At 33.7% G+C, this 20,783-nt stretch overlaps 1 protein-coding gene and 1 pseudogene across 1 annotated transcript in view; both read left to right on the forward strand.

Moving 5' to 3' along the window:
* The window catches only part of BRIP1 (BRCA1 interacting DNA helicase 1), a 407,553-nt gene extending 391,338 nt beyond the window's left edge, over nucleotides 1-16,215 (forward strand). Inside the window, 4 exon segments of the mRNA XM_077165000.1 lie at nucleotides 7,052-7,134; nucleotides 10,870-11,199; nucleotides 12,574-13,273; nucleotides 13,275-16,215. Of these exon segments, the coding sequence (XP_077021115.1) occupies nucleotides 7,052-7,134; nucleotides 10,870-11,199; nucleotides 12,574-13,273; nucleotides 13,275-13,413 (1,252 nt within the window). The 3' untranslated portion in view covers nucleotides 13,414-16,215.
* Nucleotides 418-1,731, forward strand: LOC143685975 (keratin, type I cytoskeletal 18 pseudogene; annotated as a pseudogene).
* Nucleotides 16,216-20,783: the final 4,568 nt, after the last annotated feature.

The following is a 20,783-nucleotide window of genomic DNA, read 5'->3' on the forward strand; positions in this document are numbered from 1 at the left end:
GAGAATATTTGAAGAAATAATGGCTGAAAATTCCCCAGTTATGATGAAGAACATTAATATGACATAATCATCAAAATCCAGAAGTCCACACCTAAGCATATGCCAGAGACAAAGAAGCTGGAAAGCAGCAAGAGAAAAAACAATTATAGCATATAAGATACCCTCAATAAGATTAACAGCAAATTTGTTATCAGAAACCATGAAGGCTTCTTAAGACAGTGGATTTCAAACGCTGAAAGAAAAAGACTGGCAACCAAGAAGTCTATTCCACAAAATTATCTTTCAAAAATAAAGGACCTATGCCAGAGACCCGAGTTTGATTCCCGGTGCCTGCCCATGTAAAACGAATGAATGAATGAATGAATGAGCTGCAGCCATATCCTGAGTTCTAGCTTCTCATCTTCCTCCTCAGATAACATGAGCTTCACCACCCACCCCACCACACTTTCTGCCAACTATTGATCCCTGGGCTCCATCCAATTGCCCAGCCACTGGGTCTGGCTGGCAAGCAGCACACCCAGCGTCTCTGCAGGTGCTGGCTGCTTGGCCTCCTAGATTTCCTTGTCTTGCTCCTCTAAATCCTGGGGCAGCTGCATGTCTGGGAGCCTGGCCAGCAGGATGGCCTGGAGTCTGGCAGGAATGGAAGGTATTAGGGTGAGAAGAAGAACATGTGGGCCCTGAACGACCACCTGGCATCCTACCTGGACAAGGTGAGGAGCCTGGAGACTAAGAATCAGAGACTGGAGGGCAAAATTTGGAAACACCTGGAGAAGAAGGGACCCCAGGTCAAAAAATGGGGCCACTACCTGAAGACCATTGAGGAACTGAGGGCTCAGTTCTTTAAAAATTCTGTGGACAATGCCCACATCTTTCTGCAGACCGACAATACCCAACTGGCTGCCGAAGACTTCAGGGTCAAGTACGAGACTGAGCTACTCATGTTCCAGTCTGTGGAAAGTGATATTCATGGGCTCCACAAGGTCACTGATGACACCAACATCACTCAGCTGCAGCTGGAGATGGAGATCAGGGCTCTCAAGGAGGAGCTGCTCTTCATGAAGAAGAACCATGAGGAGGAAGTAAAGGGCCCACAAGCCCAGATTGCCAGCTCTGGGCTAACTATGGAAGTGGATGCTCTCAAGACTCAGGACTTCAGCAAAATCATGGCAGACATCCAGGCCCAATATGACAAACTGGTTCAAAGAACCGAGAAGAGCTTGACAAGAACTGGTCTCAGCAGATGGAAGAGAGCACCACAATGATCACCTCTCAGTCCACTAAGATAGAAGCTGCTGAGATGCCACTCATGAAGCTGAGATGTACTGTCCAATCCTTTGAAATTGACCTGGATTCTATGAGAAATCTGAAAGCCAGCTTGGGAAACAGCCTGCAGAGGTGGAAACCTGCTGTGGCCTGCAGATAGAGTAGCTGAATGGGGTCTTCCTATACCTGAAGTTAGAGCTGGCACAGACCTGGGCAGAACAGCAGCGCCAGGCCCAGGAATATGAGGTTCTGGGGAACATCAAGCTAGAGACTAAGATTGCCACTTACTGCTGTCTGCTAGAAGAAGGGGAGGACTTCAGTGTCAGGCATGCCCTGAGAAGCAGCAACTCCATGCAAACCATGCACAAGACTACCATCTGCAGGATCATGGGCGGCAAAGTGGTATCTGACCAGTGACACCAAAGTATCTGAGGCATTAAGGCAGCAGACTCAGGGTGCCCTTCAGGAAACGGGTGGTCAGTAAAATCTTCTGCATCATCAAAACATATAAAAAATAAAAATAAAGAATAACTTAAGACATTCCCAAATATTTGAAAACTGAATTCGCTGTTAACCAACCTGCCTTACAAAAAATACTAAAGGGAGTCCTTTCTGCCTAAATGAAAGGACACTAGAAAGTAACATATAGGTGATAAAAGTGGAAATAGTAGGTAAATACAAAAGATAGCATAAATGTGTTTTCTGTTTATAACTCTTTTTTTAAAAACAACTGCATAAAGCAATAACTATAAATCTGTGGTGAAGGGCATTTTCATGGGGGTCCCCAAGGTTACCCTCAGGTTATGTAATTTGCTAAGAGTACTCAAAGGATTCATCATATAGTCATACTCATGGCCAGGATTTATTATAGGGAATGGAGCTATATGGGAGCAAAATTTTTGTTTTGAAATTACATTGGAATTAATCCAGACTAGATTGTTATAAATTAAGGTGATCATTGTAATCCTCAAAGCACTCACTAATAAAATAACTCAAAAATATGTAGTAAGAGAAATGAGAAGGAAATACAAATGGTACACTAGAAATGATCTGTTTAGCCCAAAGAAGGCAGTAACGGAGAAAATGAGGAACAAAAAACATACAAGACAAGGAAATAAAAAGCAAAGTAGGAGATGTAAATCCTACCTTATCAGTAATTATATTAAGCATAAACAGATTAAACACTCCAGTCAAAGGCAAAGAATGACAAGAGTGGGTTTTAAAAAAGCAAGTACTGGGCAGGCCACGATGGCTCAGCGGCAAGAATGCTTGCCTGCCATACCAGAGGACCTGGGTTCGGTTCCCGGTGCCTGCCCATGTAAAAAAAAAAAAAAAAAAAAAAAGCAAGTACCTTACGCAATGATATACTGTCTACAGGAGACACACTTTAGATTCAAAAACACATAAAAGTTGAGAACAGAAAAAGTATACTCTGGAAGGAGTAACCAATACTGGAATGAACTAGGTCAGAAGAAACAGACCTTTATAAAAATTATTACTAGAAATGAAGAAGGATGTTTTATAACAATGAGAATACCACACCATCAAAAGTAAATATACACCTAACAAAAACGCACCAAAATAAATGTAACAAGAACTGTCAGGAATAAACAATTTAACAATTGAAAACTTCAGTACCCCACTGTCAGTAATGGATAGAACAGATTAGAAGATCAAGAGGATATAGAAGTCTTGAATAACACTATAAACCAACTAAATGTAACAGATACCAATAGAACACTCCACCCAAAATCAGCATATACATTTTCTCAAGTGCACCTGGATCATTCTCCACAAAACAAGTCTTTAAAAGTTTATAGGGGGTTGCCTTTAGGCCACAGTGGAATGAAACTAGAAATCAGTAGACTAAGGAAAACTAGGAAATTCACAGATTTGTGGAAATTAAACAAGTCACTCCTATATAACCAATGGTAAAAAGATATCATAGGGGAAATTAGAAAATACTTTGAGGTTATTGAAAACCATAGCACAACATATCAAACCACAACACTGTTGTAAAGGTAGTACTTAGAGGGAAATGTACAGCTGTAAATACCTATATTAAAAAGAAAAATTTCAGTTCAATCTAAGCTCCACCTTACGGAATCAGGAAAAGAACAAATGAAGTCCAAAGCAAGCAGTTGGAGGAAAAGAATAGAGTGGAAATCAGTGAAATAGAGAAGAGAGAAGCGGTAGAGCCTTTAGATAAACTGAGCAAGGAAAATACTGAAAGAACTAAAATTAGGAATGAAAAGAGACATTATAACCAACCTTATAGAAAAAATTATAAGGTAATACCTTGAAGAACTGCATGGCAACAAGCTAGATAAATGAAATAGACAAAGCATGGAAAATCCCAAAACTGACTCGAGAAAAATAAGTATATTTGAATAGATCTATAACAAGTAAAGAGATAGAATTAGTAGTCAAAAACTTCCCCCAAAGGAAAGCGTAGGGCTAAATGGCTTCACTAGTGAATTCTACCAAACATTTGAAGAATAAACACCAGTCTTTCACAAATTCTTTTCAATAATTAGAAGATGAAAACTTCCCAATTCATTTTATGATGCCAGTATTACCTGATTTCAAAACCAAAGATATCAAAAGAAAACTACAGATCAATATCACTTTTGAATGTAGATGCAAAATCCTCAATACAATTTTAGCTAACTGAATCCAGCAGCATATTAAAAAGTAAGTAAGTGAGATCTATCCCAGAAATACAAGGTTGGTTCAACATATGAAAATCATATTAATATAATTTTAATGTATATAATATAATTAATATAATAAAGGATACAAACCACCTGCTTTTCCCCATAGATGTAAAAAAAAAAAATCATTTGACAAAATCCAACTCATTTTCAGTATAAAAACACTCAGCAAACTAGGAATGAAAGAGAATTTTCTCAACCTTTGAAAGGGCTTCTTATGAAACACTCAAAGCTAACATCATACTTAAATGTGAAAGGATGAAAACTTTCCTCTAAGATTAGAAACAAGACAAGGACGTCCACTCTCACCATTTCTATTCAGCATTGTATTGGAGGGTCTAGCCAGGACAATTGAGCCAGAAAAAGAAATAAAAGGTATCCGTATTGGAAAGGAAGAAATACAACAATTTTTAAATGAAATAATGTTCTACACAGAAAATACTGAATCCATAAAAAATAACATTTGGGGCTAAAACATGAATTCAGAAAGATTGCAGGATACAAGATCAATATACAAAAATCATTTGCATTTTGATACACTAGCTTGGAAGCATCCAAAAATGAAATTAAGAAAAGAATATCATTTACAATAGCATTGAAAAGAGAAACATTTAGGAATAAATTTTCAAAAGAAATGCAAGATTTGCACACTGAAAACTACAAAACATCACTGAAAGGATTTTATTTCTAAATAAATAGAATCCTATATTTGCGGGCTGGAAGCTTAACATTGTTAAAATATTAACTCCCCAAATTTATCTACAAGTTTACTGCAATCCTGATCAAAATCCCAGCTCCTTTTCTTGCAGAAATTTACAACCTGTTCCTAAAATTCATATGGAAATGCAAGGACCCAGAATACCCAAAACAGTCTTGCAAAAGGAGAAAAGAATTGGAGAACCAATACTTCTTGATTTTGTACTTAATGCAAAGCTATAATAATGAAGCCTGTGTTGTAGCAGCATAAGGATAGACATATAGATCAATGGAATAGAATTGAGAATATAAAAACAAACCTAAGGGGGTGCAAGGGTAGTTTAGTGGTGGAATTCTTGCCTGCCATGTGGGACACCCGGGTTCGATTTCTGGCCCATGTACTTTCCAGAAACAAACAAAAAACAAATAAAAAATTCAACAAGTGGTTCTGCAATAACAGGATGCTCACATGGAAAAAGAATGAAATGTGACCCTTGCCATAACAGCAAACAAACAACAAAAAAAAACTATGCATTTATGGTGAATTGATTTTTGACAAGAGTGCCAAGACAGTTCAGTAGGGAGAGACTTTTCAACAAACGGTCCTAGAACAACTGGATAGCTACATGCAAAAGAATGAAGTTGACCTCTCCCTCACAGTATTTACAAAAAAGGCCTAAAAATGGTCAAAGACCTAAATGAAACTCTTAGAATAAAACAGGTATGAAATCTTCTTGGCCTTATATTAGGCAGTAGTTTCTTAGATCTGAAATCCAAAGTACAAAAATTTAAAAAAAATTAGATAAGTTGAAATTTGTCAAAATTTAAAACTTTCTTCAGAGAACACTATCAAGAAAGAAAAGACTACACAAATGGGAGAAAATATCTGAATATCATTTATCTGATAGGATCTAGTCTGCAGCATATTTAAGGAACTCTTTCAACTTAACAATAAAAAAGACAAAAATGCAATTTAAGATTGAACCCATAATTTGAACAGGCATTTCTCCAGAAAAAATACACTATTAGCCAATTACCCATGAGAAAATGTTCAGTGTCATTATTTAGGGAAATACATATCAACTCCACGATATACCTAGGATGGATATAGTTAAAAATGTGGACAATAAATGTTGGTGAAGATGTGAAGAAGTTGGAACACTTAGATAGCTGGTGGGAATATAAAATTGTGCAGCTGCTTTGGAAAATATTTTGGCAGTTTTTCAGATGTACTCTGAAAAAGTTACCATATGACCCAGCTGTCTACTCCTAGGTGTATACCCAGAGTATTGAAAACATGTGTTCACACAAAAACTTATATGTGAATGTTCATAGTAGCATTATTCGTAATAGCCCAAAGTAGAAAGAACCCAAATGTCCATTACCTTATGAATGGACAAACAATATGTGGGAATTATATCCATATTCACACAACAGAATACTTGGCAATAAAAAGGAATAAAGTATTGATTGATGACACAATAGTGGTGAACCTTGAAAATATCATGCTAAGTGAAAGAAAATGGATACAAAATGCCAAATATTATGATTCTAGTTAGAGGAAATGCCCAGAATAGGTAAATCTCTAGAGATAGAAAGTGGATTAGTGGTTGTTAGGGTCTGTGGAGAGGGGAAATGGGGAGAGACTGCTAATGGTTAAAGAGTATCCTTTTGAGGTGATGATAATGTTCCAGAATTAGTGGTATCAGCTGTACATCCTTGTAAATATACTAAAAAACACTGTATTATAAACTTTAAATCTTTTTAAATAATAGTAATAATTTTTAATTGAAGTTTTTTTTTTAATGTTAGCCAATTGAATCTACCAATCAATAAAAATAATGCACCATGACCCCAAGTAGTTTATCCTAGGAAATGCAAGCTGGTTCAGTATTTGAAAATTACTCCCATGTAATTTGCCATATTAATCTAAAAGAAAAATGACATGATCATACCCATTACACAAAAAATGATTTTGACAAAATTCAATATCCATTCGTGGTTTTAAAAATCCTCATCCTCTAGGAATAGCAGTAATCTATGTTTACACCTACAGCTGTGTACCCTGTAATATTTAAGTCTGTGTGTTGAAGGAAGAATATCTTGGAAAATATTTTCCATAATTTTCTTAACTTTGAAAATGGTATGCATATAACATTCTTGGATATATGTTTTTAACAACTGGTAGAATTGGGGGATATTTTGATATACCTACTTTTAGTACATTGTATTGAGTTAGCATCTATAACCCTCCTCATAATAATGATTTTGATTAAAGAAACATATAACTGACACATCATTGATTTTTCTCAATTTTCTGTCTGGCTTTTTTTTTTTCAATTTTATTTTCAATTGATTTTCCCTCTATTTGCTTGTAGGTGTATTCGACATAAAAATGATTGGGGAGCTCTTATTCTAGTAGATGATCGCTTCAGAAGTAACCCAGGTCGCTATATATCTGGTAAGATTCTCATAGTAAGAACTAGTAAAAATCTTTAGCATTTATTAGCTGAAAAGATAAGAAAATGAGGCAGGGAAATTGGAATTGCCAGATCAAACATTAAACATTTACATTGTAGAAATTTAACATTCTAATGCTTACAAAAATATCTTTAAGGGGAGAATCTGGTTAGATATCAACATAGTATTAAATTAATTAAAATCCTTCAATTTCATAGAATGTAGTATTATACAGTAACATATATGACATTTATTTTGCATTGCCAGGGAAAAATCTATTCCACAGAAATGAATTTCCCAAGAAATTTTAAGGTTTACTACTTAAGCACACAAGCACATCTCTTTGGGTTGCTTATGATTCATTTTTTTGATTTTGGTTATTTTTAGGTTTGTTACTTTATTTAGACATGCTTCAGTTGTTTTAGAAGTTATGTTAGTTGGTAATAGTGTTTTCTGAAAGGAAAGAAAGCACCATTGCACACAGCAAGATCAAGTAGATGGTCTTTTTTTTCCCACTCAAATCAACAGATATCATGCACCCATAGCTTTTAACTATCAGTAACGTAGTCCCTTCAGAATCCATATGTCATCAAAATGCTGACATATATATTTGCATCTTTAATACTAACATTTAAAGCTAAAATGTTCATATCATACTATAATGAAGAAATTCTAAATTTTAAATTTCTTTCAGATTAGCTATCTAGGGATGTGGACTCTGCCTTATCCATTTCATAGCCTAATTACTGTATTTGGTTTGATATTAAAATGTTTACAAATGGAGTAAAGCTGAACATATTGCTTATTAGGTTTTTTTTTTCTTTCCATGTAAAAGTTGGTTACATCCAGGCAAAATTAAAGACAGAAATTTTAAGTGCTGGTGTTTAGTTGGCACTCAGATTCTTCCAGGTTTTCAAAAGCAGATAATAACATTTTACACTGAAAAGGCTTTTTCTTTTACTTCAAAAAGGTAGAAATTAAATGATAATTTTAATACTAATATTTGTCGAATTTAGAGAATTTCATGGTTTTTTTTCACAACAAAGAAAAGAATTTTAAAGTAAATGCTTACTTAAAATTATTTTACTTATTTAAAAACATAGAACCTAAATTTTAACCCCATGGTTCAGATTTGTTGAATTAAATATTTTGTATTATTTCTTTATGCTTTTCATTTAAATGTTCTGAGACTCATAAAGTGTGCAGTCTTTCCTTATCTTCATAATATTAGTACATCAATACACAAATATCTTTTTATTATTTTTTATTTTTGTTTTTTTACTTTTTATTTTGAAGTAATTTCAAACTCAGGGACAGTTGCAAAAATAATACAAAACCCATACAGAGAACTCCATCAAATGCCCCAACACCCCCAGTCCACCAATTTTAACATTTTCCCCATTTGTCACATCATTCTATCTATCCATTCATCCATCTGTCTATTTTCTGAATATTTGAGAATCCTTTTGAGAATTTTCTCCATTCTTAGATCCCATCCAAGATCATGTAATGCATCTGTTAGTCTCTTTAGTTTCTCTCTTTTTTTAATTGCAGAAACGTATATACAACCTGAACTTTCCCGTCTCAACCCCTCCCGCGCACCATTCAGTGGGATTATTCACATTCACGTTGTTGTGCTACCCTTGCCACTATCCATTGCCAGAACCTTCACATCACCCCAGTCGGAAACCGTGTACAGTTATGCATTAACACCCCATTTCCCCAGCCCCCACCCCCACCCCTGGTAATCTGTGCTCTACTTTCTGTGTCTATCAGTTTGCATATTTTAGATATTTCATATAAGCAGAATCATACCATATCTGTCCCTTTGTGTCTGACTTTTTTCATTCAACATGATGTCTGTAAGTTTTATCCATGTAGCAATGTGCCAGAACTTCATTTATTTTTAAGACTAAGTAATATTCCATTGTCTGCATGTACCACATTTTGTTTTTCCATTTATATGCTGATGGACATTTGGATTGCTTCCACCTTTCGGCTATTGTGAATAATGGTGCTGCTTTTTTTATTTTTTTTGCCTGCTGTATGGTGGGGGTCACATTTCATTCTTTTTCCATGTGACTATCCCATTATTGCTGCACCATTTTTTGATTTTGGGGGGGGCGGTGGGGAGGAATGTATGGGCTGGGAATCAAACCCAAGTCTCCCACATGGTGGGCAAGAACTCTACCACTAAACTACCCTTGCACCCCAAATAGTGGTGCTTTGCACATTGGTGTACGAATATCTGTTTGAGTCCCTGTTTTCAGTTCTTTGGGTACACACCTAGAAGTAGAATTGCTGGGTCATATTGTAGTTCTGTGTTGCGGAACCACCAGAGTGGTTGTACCATTGAACATTCCCACCATCAATATAACCTATTTACATTAAAGTAATGATTGATAATGCAAGACTTTCTTCTGCCATTTTACTCTGTCTTTTGTAAGTCTTCTACCTTTTTTCCCCTTATTTCTTCCGTTACTGCCCCCTTTTTTTAGTTGATGTCTTGTAATGACCCCGAAATACTTCTCACTTCTTTCAGTGCATGTTTTTCTGATATTTTCTTTGTGGTTACCATGCGGCTTAAATTTAACACCCTTATGCGGCTTAAATTTAGCACCCTAAATCTACAGCAATCTCATTTGCTTTGATACCAATTTAACTTCAGTAGCATATAAAAATTATGTTCTTATACTCCTCTGTACCTTATCTTTATGTGGTTCTTGTCATCGATTACTTATTTATACATTATAAGTCCAAAACATTGATTTATCTTTACTTTTCATACATTTGTATTTCAATCCTATAGGAAATAAGAAGTGGAATTATAAAACAAAAATATTTTAGTATTGGCATTTATATTTTCACTATCCTTTCCAGAGAACTTTATTTGCATAAATATAGATCAATAGAAAACTCCATTAAAAAGGCTAAAGCATTGTATTTGATATGCAAGTTTAGTAGTTCAAATTGCCTGAGACCCTATTTTATCTTTCTCTGAACTTAATAATAGTATAAGGACTTTAAAAACTATCCCAAAGGATGAGGGTAGTTTTAACAGTATCAGTAGAGAATATTAATTTTGTAAAAATCCAAATATCTGATTCTAAATATCTGAAATGAGCCATACTATAAAATATTGTGCTCTTAATATGGTTCAATTTTAGTAGTTTTCATGTGTCACAGGTCAAATCATGTTCCTTACAACTTGACTAATTTATTTAGCAAAAATTCAGATAGGGCATGATTTATCCATAAAACAATGTTGTTTCTTTCACCCCCAGAATAGTTAAACAGTTTAACAGTTCAAATTAATTTGGAATATGAAGAGAATAAAACAAAAACGATGAAACTGGAATGTTAAATTTATTTTTATAAAAGCAGTCATATTTGGAATGTTGGAATGAAAGATTGTGTTCATTCTTGTTTTCGCACAAGAAAATAAGAGACACCTTTTGTGGAGAATAATGATGAGATTAAAATTACCATATTCTCAGTTATTCTGTGCTGTATAATGTTTCACCTTCCTCAGTCTCCTCTCACTACTCCTTCTTTCCTTCCAGTTGTAAAGAGAAATTACTCATATATTAGCATATTGTACATATGAAAGTAAAGAGGAAGGAAGAATATTAGGAACCATTTTATATGCTTTAGAGTAGAGTGCTTTATTAGAAAATAAAAGTTTTGTCTTAATAACTAATCAAAATTTCCTCCCCGGGTTTTACTTTTTCCTTAGGACTTTCTAAATGGGTACGGCAGCAGATTCAACACCATTCAACTTTTGAAAGTGCATTGCAGTCGTTGGCTGAATTTTCCAAAAAGCATCAAAAGTTTATTAATGTATCCATAGAAGACAGAAACTGTACACAGAGCAATGAGTCTATACTTGAAGTGACCCACGTGAAGGACAACACCCCAGCTTCTTTATTGGAAGCAGCAAGTCCTATATCACCAGAAAATCCTAAGGAAGACAAAACAAAAATGTGTGTCCAGGAACTTCAGTGTCCTAAAATAATAACTAAAAATCCCTCTCTACCAAGTGACATCATCTCCAGAAAGGAGAAAAGTATGAAAAGTTCTGCTTGTTTAAATTTAATAGAGGAGTTTTTCATATATTTAGTGAAATATTCATTTTGATACCGATTAACTTACTTAAATATGTTGATTTTAAATATAAGGTGTTATCATAAAATTAGGAATAAAGTGTATTGGAATTGGAATGCGCTTTTATTAAAAGACCTGTGCATATTTTCAGATATTCCACTAACATGCTTTGCCATCAACTAGCCTTGTGACTAGGGTTATCACTTAACCTTTTTGATTCTTAATAAAAAGTAATACTTACATAGCTATCCCTGCATGTTGTGAAGATCAAATAAGAGAAATATGACAGCATAGCAAAGTACTTATGTATATTGTAGGTGCTATTCTAAAGGCATTTTTTTAGTTGATCTAATTTATAGATACATATTTTAAATGAATTTCTTAAATTTGGGAAGTGAGAGTGATTTATTCTAAGTGATAAAATACAGTATTTTCAAATATATTAGAATATAATGGTCTATATCAGGGATAAGCAAATTATCACCTATGGGCCAAATTCGGCCTATTGTTTTTAGAGTAAAGATTACTGAAATACAGCTCTGTTACCCATTTATTTACATGACAGCAGAGTGGACTAGTTGTATGTATTTTACCAGAATAGCAAAATAGAATAGTTGCAATAGAGACAATACAATCAGCAAAGCCTAAAATCTTTGCTTTCTGGCCCTTTACCAAAAAAAGTTTGCCCAACCTGTGGTCTGTATCATTGAATGTAATTTTAATTGTTTTAATTCATATATCATGGTAGCTTTATATATTGATTTTTAAATATTTATTTTGTAGTGTATGCTTCTATCCTAAATAAATTTCACAGTGAATTCAACACCATTATACTGGTAGTAAGGAAGCCTAGTTCTCTTCCTGGTATGATTACTAACCAGTTTTATAACTTTGAGCAACATACACCTTTTTGGCTAAGTTGTCAATTTCCTTATTGATAAATAAGGGAATTACACCAAGACAGTTTTTCTCATTCACTGGTTAGTGTATTTTCAAGGCAAATTTTTATAGTGTCACTGCCTTACTCAGACTTCTTTCTCTTCCTTTTTACCCCTCAATTTCTCATTCAGTCCTGAGGTTTCTGGTATGGAATTTGATAGTTTTACTAGACAGCTTTATAACCTAGGCTAGGAACACTGGAGACCTAAGATTCTTTTGGAGTTAACATGAATGTGTTTTAAATTCTAAGATGGAAGTTCTACTAGGGTTGTGGACTCTATATTATGTGTCCTATACATATATTTAAGTATTTTTAATGAATAATCATTTTAGTATAACAATTATTATGTTATCTAGTAATTCTGAAATTAAAGCTCTTACGTTTTTTTATTCATAGGCGATCCATTATTATTGGAAGAGTCCATCCAAACAATGAATGGAGAAAAAATTGGGATTTCCAGATCCACAAGCCCAACCTTCAGCAAACAAACAAACAAAGTTAGTTGGTCTATCTTAAATTCTTTGGGACAAAGTTTTCCTGTTCCTGCAGTACCAGAGCTCGGTTCATCAGAAGACCATTCCTCTAGAACTTCCATTTTCAAAACAGAAAAGATGGAAAGTAAAACTGTTTTGCCACTCACTGATCAATGTGAGTCCCCATCTCTGACTGTGGATACATCATTTGGGCCGTGCCCTCAGTCGGAAACTACTATTTCATCAATAAAGATTGATATTGCTCTTACTAAAAAACATCACTCCAAACAGTTGCTCTGTTGTGAAGAAGCCTTGGATCCAGACATTGAGTTGTCATTAGTAAATAAAGAAGCTAAGCTTTCCACCTCAGATAGTGTCTTCAAAACAGAAGCAGAAGATGAATCTATCTATTTTACACCTGAACTTTATGATCCTGAAGATACCAATGAAGAGAAAAATGAACTAGTTGAAACTGACAGGAGCAACAGATTGGCTAATAATTCAAATTACATCTTAGCGGAAGACCTTTTTGAAATTAGAACTATGAAAGGAGAGGATTCAGTCGGAGAAATGAAAGCTGAAGATTGTACAGATACAAAGTTGAATAAAATCATGCATATTGAAGAAAATTGATGATATTGATGGTAATGTAAAAACAACAACTAGTAAAAATGAACTGAAACTGGGAAGAACTCATGGAATGGGAGAAAGGACATTAAATACTCCTTCAGAAAATAAAGGGGTGTTCCCTGGTGTTAGGTAGTAATACTTAACTGACAAGCTGTACAAATATGTTGTCATGATTATTTTGAACTCTATTGTAAATAACAGTTTACACATTTGATAAATGGTATATACATCTTTAAAAATTTTGAGATTGTTTTTTCATTTTAATTCATTGTCATTAGAGTTTTAAAAATCTAGTTTTATGATCAGAAATATAAGTTTTACTACTCTTGAGTCTTGATAAAGTGATGCATACCAAATATTTTCCTCCAACAAGTGTTCTTTACCTAAATGCAAAATTTTGAATTACCCAATCTGAAAGATATTTAGGGCACTTTAAGTTTCACGTAAGTACTTGTATTTTGTACTGCTCTTCATCCATTTGTTTCCCTACTGATATATAAAAATTAATAGCAGTCTAATCTAGTCATAATCAACCATGTTTCAGTAGATTTTTACTTGATACCAGTTTGAGATTTTTTCAGTAATCAAATATTGCATTTTAAAACTTATTCCCCTATTAAACTTGCCTATTAGTAAGTAATTAAGAAAATTTAAGGAAGAAAGCAGCATGCTTTTTTTTTTTTTCACATGGGCAGGCACTAGGAATTGAGCCCAGGTCTCTGGCATGGCAGGCGAGAACTCTGCCACTGAGCCACCAGCATGCATTTTTTAATTGAAAAATTTTTACACTTTTTTGTTTGATTAAACCCAAACCAAGCATGTTATAAGCAAATTTATATAAAATTATAAAATGACAAATGACTCCCAATTCTAATTATTGAGCTTTATTATTATGAAGGAAAATGACATATTCTGGCATAAAAGTTTTTATTATGCAATGTTGAAACATAAATTTGGTAAGCAAACCCAAATATGTAACTGCAGCTGAAATGCATTCCCTTAAAGCACAGTACAAAGACTTTCTGTGAATTTTAACTGTGCTTATGTTTTTTGTGAATGAAGGTATAACTCTGATCAAAAATGGTTATAAGAGATGCTCTTCTTTGATATCATTCCAAAAATACATTCACTAATTTTCTTTTAAGAAACATCCTGTTATTCAGTGGATCTTTGGATTTCTTATAAGTGATCTGAATTGCAATTTAATGAGCTGTTCAAGTTGTGTGGTCTGTTTTCAAACCAAAATTCCCAGAATTAGAGATCTTTCACATTAATTTGGATAACTGAATTATTATATATGCATATTTACTTTTATTTTGGTGACATTTAGTTTTAATATAGTTTATCTGTTTTTATAGTATACAACTCTAAGCACAGCAATGACATTTAAATTTTTCATCAATTAAAGATTGGAATAAATTAGATCCTACCTAGAATATGTTTTTGTTAGTTGATCAGTGACTGGACAGTGAATTACAGGCCCTAGATTGGATGGTAATTTCTAAATTGTTTGTAAAGATGAAACCTTTCTCCCTTTTGGTATTATTCTTTGACCGCAGAGAAGAATAGTTCTATCTTAACTGCTGATAAGAAGGAATACCAGTTGGAAGACGGAAGACAGACACCGTGGGTTCCGTTCTTGGCTCTGCCGCTAATTTGTTAATCATGTTGACAATCACCATGCCTCTCAGGGAAGTAGTTTCATCTCTGAGATGTGAAATTTATTACCATAAAATCTTGCGAATCCTTTTCAGCTTTAATATTTCATAATTTAAAGGAATATTTATGGATATTTTACTGAGTCAACTTTCATTTGCTTTTGTTCCAAAATGCTTAAAATAAAGCATACCATTGTGTACAAAAGGTGAAATGACTTACTCCTCTACTTTTAGGGAGGTGTGCTATGAATATGTACTTAGTAACTTGGGAAGCTAGATATTTACTTTAACAATGATGCATTTAAAACATTTTTAGGACTCTTGAAATTGCCTTTAGAATACTTGATAAGCTATGGGAGAAAATCAAGTATATTACTTTATAATCACATCTTACTGTTATTACCCAACTTGATCTCAAATACCACCCCTATCCCCAAGATGTGATTCTTTTTTATAATTTTCAAAATCACATTTCCATTACTCTGGATAGAGAGTGTACACAGAGATATGCCACAAGTTTTAAAAATAATTACAAAAGGTATTTCAAAAATTTTCTGCAATGAAATTACTGTTGAAAAAGGTGTATAGTCTCCTCATGTCATGACTTTGATCAGGATGATATTCCAAGTAAACTACTGGCTTATAGTGAGTAAAGGGTGGACCCTTTTCATTAGTGATAACATGCCTTTTAAAGTGTTGTTTTTGAAATTCGAATAAGTTAAATATGTAAAAGCATTTAAAATATTACCAAATTGGCACATGGCCAGTCACCAGTTGTGAATAAATCAATCATTTATTTAGAGTATACTTTGCTTTATATGAAGCCTTGCCTAACTCTAAATAGTAGGGAGGTAGGTAGATGGTTAGGTAGCTAGCTAGCTAGACAGCTAGCCAGGTAGATGGATAAGCTAACAATAAAGAATTGTTATATAGTAATAAGGAAAAAATTATTTTTTAAAGTTTTGTTTGAGATATATAAGATAGAAATCATTTAGCATATAATTTGTCTTATATACGCAATGCATATGAAATAGTTATCTAATACTGAATTTATTCAAGGGCTGAAAGTTTATATCACCTACAGGCCATGAACCAGGGAAACTACCAGCTGGGGAAAGAACTTTATTCAAGGAAGAAAAAGTTACAATATAAAAAAGTAGATGTTTTATGATTGGACATTTGAATTTTAGGTGAATCATTTAAAGCTTCATGTAACTTGGAACTTAACAACTCTCACTAAGCTTCTACTATAATTTTAATTATTACATGGATTTTAATTTGGCACTATTTCGAAGTTTACTTAAGGCTTTTGTTTATATTCTTCCTTGTGTTTTTTTTATTCTAAACATTAATTTAAAAAACCTTTCCCATGTTATTTTTCTGCAATATTTCTTTGTCATGTTATTATCCTACAATAAAACTGGATCAAAATATTTAATTCCTTAGCACCACTGATAAAACTTCTCCATGAAATCAAAGTGGCTTTTGTAAAATGACTTTAAAGACTGGTATTGCTTATATAGTCCTCAGATCTCTCTAAGTGTTGGCATTCTTTTTTATTTGATTACCCCACAATTATTCTTGCTCACTCTTTTTAGCCTCCAATATCTTTAACAAGCCACTCAAGATTTTACCTTAACCTCTATGAACTCTTTGTAATTTCTTATCTATTTCCTTAGGTAAATGCAGCCTCAATCTTTTGTTCATAGAAAAGCTGTATTAATACTAAAATTTTTCATGAGATAAAAAACATTTACGATCGTACTAGACAATGAATACTTAAGGAAGCTAAAACCTAAACATGAAACATAGAGTAAAGAACATCAGGAAGTGAAAATTTAGGCACATGATCCGGGCTTATGATGCCCTAGCTCTAGATAATTTTCTTGTCTGTAAAAGAAAAGATTTTTGTTTCTTAAGGTTTCATTTGATAGAATCATTAGCTGCTTGGCTTCCTGTACTCTACAATGGAACCTTGTTATGTAGAATATCCATGGGATTTGAGCCAGTAGATCACCTTATTGGTGATCCCACCTTATAATGAGGTGCTTTTTCAGTAACTAAACCTTCTTGGACCAGATCCATAACAACCCATATGATACCAAATTCCACTCTGTAATAAACAAATTTCTGTGTATTGGAAAAAAAAACAAAGCTGCATGAAACTTACTGTTCCCCATAATTAACCTTTGAAAAGCTAATGACTAATACTGGTTAAAAGGAATATTTATTAACAAGGCATAATCAGGTAGATATTAGTATTTTTTATAATAAATCTGGATGATTTCATTCTCCTAGGTCTTCCTTTTTAAGGAATTTTATGTGATCTTTATTATCTTATACGTTTCCCAAAACTTATTTCACATTATTTTATATGAATACTTAGAAAATTCAATATAACTCAATATTAAAATCTCATTTAGCTCCTTGTGATCATGGCATGTTATTTACATAAGCTAAATTAGGTGTCACCCTCTTTACATGGGATTCATATATAGCTGAAAAGTTTTAAAGGTATTAAATACTGATCATTATTATTTTGTATAAAGTATTATCTTGATATATTTTCTCTTTTTTTTCCAAACTGATATTCATACTGAAACATTAACCATCCTTTCAAACATTAACCTATTTTATCTTATATGTATTAAAGGACCCAACTAACCTTCCTTGCCAGTCAGGATTTTATTATATTTCTGTGGAGCTGTATTAACTAAAGCAGAAGTAACTAGGAACTATATAGGCTTAGTTTGTGCCATCCATAAGTATCATTGTTTAGAGATTAGGAATAACCTTAAAATAAGAAATTATATAGTGTATAGGTTTACCTAAATATAAAGTACAATATAGTAGACTGGTGTGTTAATATTTCTGTATCTCAGTCTTTAAAGTTGACTGGCAGTATATATCAGTTTTGTTACCAAAATACTTAAAAACATTCCAATTCTACTTGCTTACTGAGTTACTCTGTGTAGGTTACTTAACCTTCCTAAGCTTCTGTTTTCTCATCTTAAAATGGGATGAATCATAATTTTATAGAAAATAGTATCAGATGCAGTAGATTATAGAGAAGCTTTTTTTTTCATCAGGTGAGGAGAAAGAGAACAGAACTTGGAGTCTGTTTGTCTCCAAGGGGATGCGTTTGAGTTTTGGCCCTACTACTTACTGAGCGGCGTTCATCCTATTATTTTATCTCATTAGCTTCATATTTGTTTTCTGCAAACCTCACCAAAAAAAAAAAAAAGAGCACTATCTACATAAAAAAATTATTGTGAGGATTAAGTGAGATGATCTACAGTAGGTGAAAGTGCTTTATGAATTCTGAAACATTGTACCAATGTTAGTTGTTAGGAAACTGAAATAATCTAATATAATTGATACTTCCAGTATCTGAAATTGTACCTTCAAAGGTTTTAGTAGACCTGTTAGAATTTGTTCATGTGCCGTAAAGAACTTTGAGCTTCTTAGAAAACAGACTCTATATAATTGTTCTTTAACCAGCAAGACTTAAATTGTGGCGATTTACATTATCTATTTTTTACACCTCTTTTTTTTTTTTTTTGCATGGTCAGGCATTGGATCGAGCCTAGAGGTCTCCAGCGTGGCAGGCAAGAACTGTGCCTGCTGAGCCACTATGGCCCACCCTATACCTCATATTTTATACCTCAAAATGCATGCACAATGCCAACAAAAAAGTTATCAAAGTAACATTGAAGTCCATGAATTCCTATTGGAACATTCTAGTTAAGCTCCATAAGAGCAGGGATTTTTCTTTTTTTAATCTGTGTAGTTTGCTGCTTTACTTCCAACAAAATAAATATTTGATCACTGAATGTATTGATTGGAGCAGTCTTAAAATAAATGTATTTCTATCAGTACCATATCATATGATACTTTGCTTTTACAAAAGCCTGCTTTATATAACAGATTTCTTGATTCCAGTTACCTTTCTCTTTTTCGATTTTTTATTCTTATTGCCCTAACAGCATTAAATCCCTTACACTTTCTCCGCTCCTATTCAGTGAACCTTTAACCTTGAATTTTGGGTCAGAGATTGTCTTTCCTTTCTTTTATTCCAAAGGGCATATACTTTTACCAACCTTACCTACAAAGAATGTTAGACTTTTACACATTGTTTGAGGTGTTCATAAACAGTATTTTTCTGACACAATTTGGATTCTAAAATGTGAACTGGATTTCATATCAACTAATTGATTCACCAGTCCCATTTAAGTCCCATTACCATGTTAGGACAAAATTAATTTTCCCTGCCTGTGTCCCTATTTAATATTTGTTATATGATATTGTAATGAATTGTGTACATGTCTGTCTCTCCTGCAAACTATAGTACCTCTGAGGATAAGACAGCTTTCTACACTGCCTGGGTTTTATTCATCCATCTACTCATTCATCAGACATTTTTTGAGAGCCTGGTTTGCATCAAGAACTGTGCTGTCCCTTAGGGTGCAAAGATGAGTAAGACAAGGCTCGTATCCACCAGGAATTCATAGCCTAATGCACATAATATTCATAGCCTATTGTATACTATCACATAGCTTAATGGGATAGTATGATAAGAGCCTTAGTAAATACATAGCCATGCTTGTTGAGTAATGCATGCTGGTATACCAATTATAATTTCTAGTAGGAGATTTGGAAGTAGTGCAATAATAGCAGAATTTGTTTAAAACAGGAAATACCCTAACAGATTTTCTTTCATTTTGTAAGGAAAAAATGCTTACAATTTTAAAATACATTCTTGAGGACATCCCAGAGGAAGCTATTTTCCCTAATGATCCTGTCTCCATATCTCTTAGCCTCTCTGCTCTAAGTGTTAACTTACCTCAAGAAAACAAGCAAAAGCGTAGTTAGTACATCTATAGTACTTTAGTATGTAGCATGTAGTGTATCATACAGGTTTCACAACCTTTATAGCTCATTTGGTTCCCACAATAGCCTGCCCAAATCAGCAGCATGGTGGTTTTAATGTCTCATTTTACAAATAGAAAAATGAAGCATAATGAAACCACAGTCAAGATCATGGTGATCCTTCTATGGTCCGTAATGCCAAAGTGTTTTGGTGTAATTTTTTTCTTTCATTTTGAATTTAATTCACTTTGTTCCCCCAAAATCTCATTGTGAAAGTTACAGTGTTAGAAATCTGACACAAGCCTCTTATTTTTTTTTCCAAAGGAGTACTTTCCAGAATCATCTTATGATAATTTTATAATACTAGATGAAATTAAATTATTGAGGAGTATAAGCTCTTTGAAGGCAGAAACTAATCTAGAGCCTAATGCTTGACAAATAGTAGGTGCTTAGTAAATATTTTTTGATGGGAAGAAGGAATATGCTCAGAACAATCCAAAGAATTTAACATATTTGCCTTTAGGTAACACAGCTAACTAGTGACATTAGAATTAAAAGTAGTTCTCAGGTATCATAACTACCAATTTCTGACTCTTCACACCTTACCAACCTACCTAATAACAAAGCCTCAGTTTCTGGACTTCAACTCCTATGATTTCATCTGCACTTCAGCCACCCACTTCCATGTACTGTATCCTCAAACATCCCTACTCACATAACCTTGAACACTAATATCCCTCTCTCTGATCACCATCCTCTATCATTCCAACTTTTACTCCTACTATACCTGGTACCTGAAGTTTCTCTTAGTCTACCCTTCCTTCAAGTCTAAATTCTCTAGTCAGTCACTGGGACTACCCTCTCACTGATGTTCTGAACGCCTGGCCACCTTTGTCATTACTGTCCCAGTCCTGCAAAATTCCCAAACACTTAAATATAAAAGATATTTAACTGTAACTTGGGATTTTTCCTTCTG

This window comes from Tamandua tetradactyla, chromosome 6, assembly GCF_023851605.1.
Source record: "Tamandua tetradactyla isolate mTamTet1 chromosome 6, mTamTet1.pri, whole genome shotgun sequence".
NCBI lineage: Eukaryota > Metazoa > Chordata > Mammalia > Pilosa > Myrmecophagidae > Tamandua > Tamandua tetradactyla.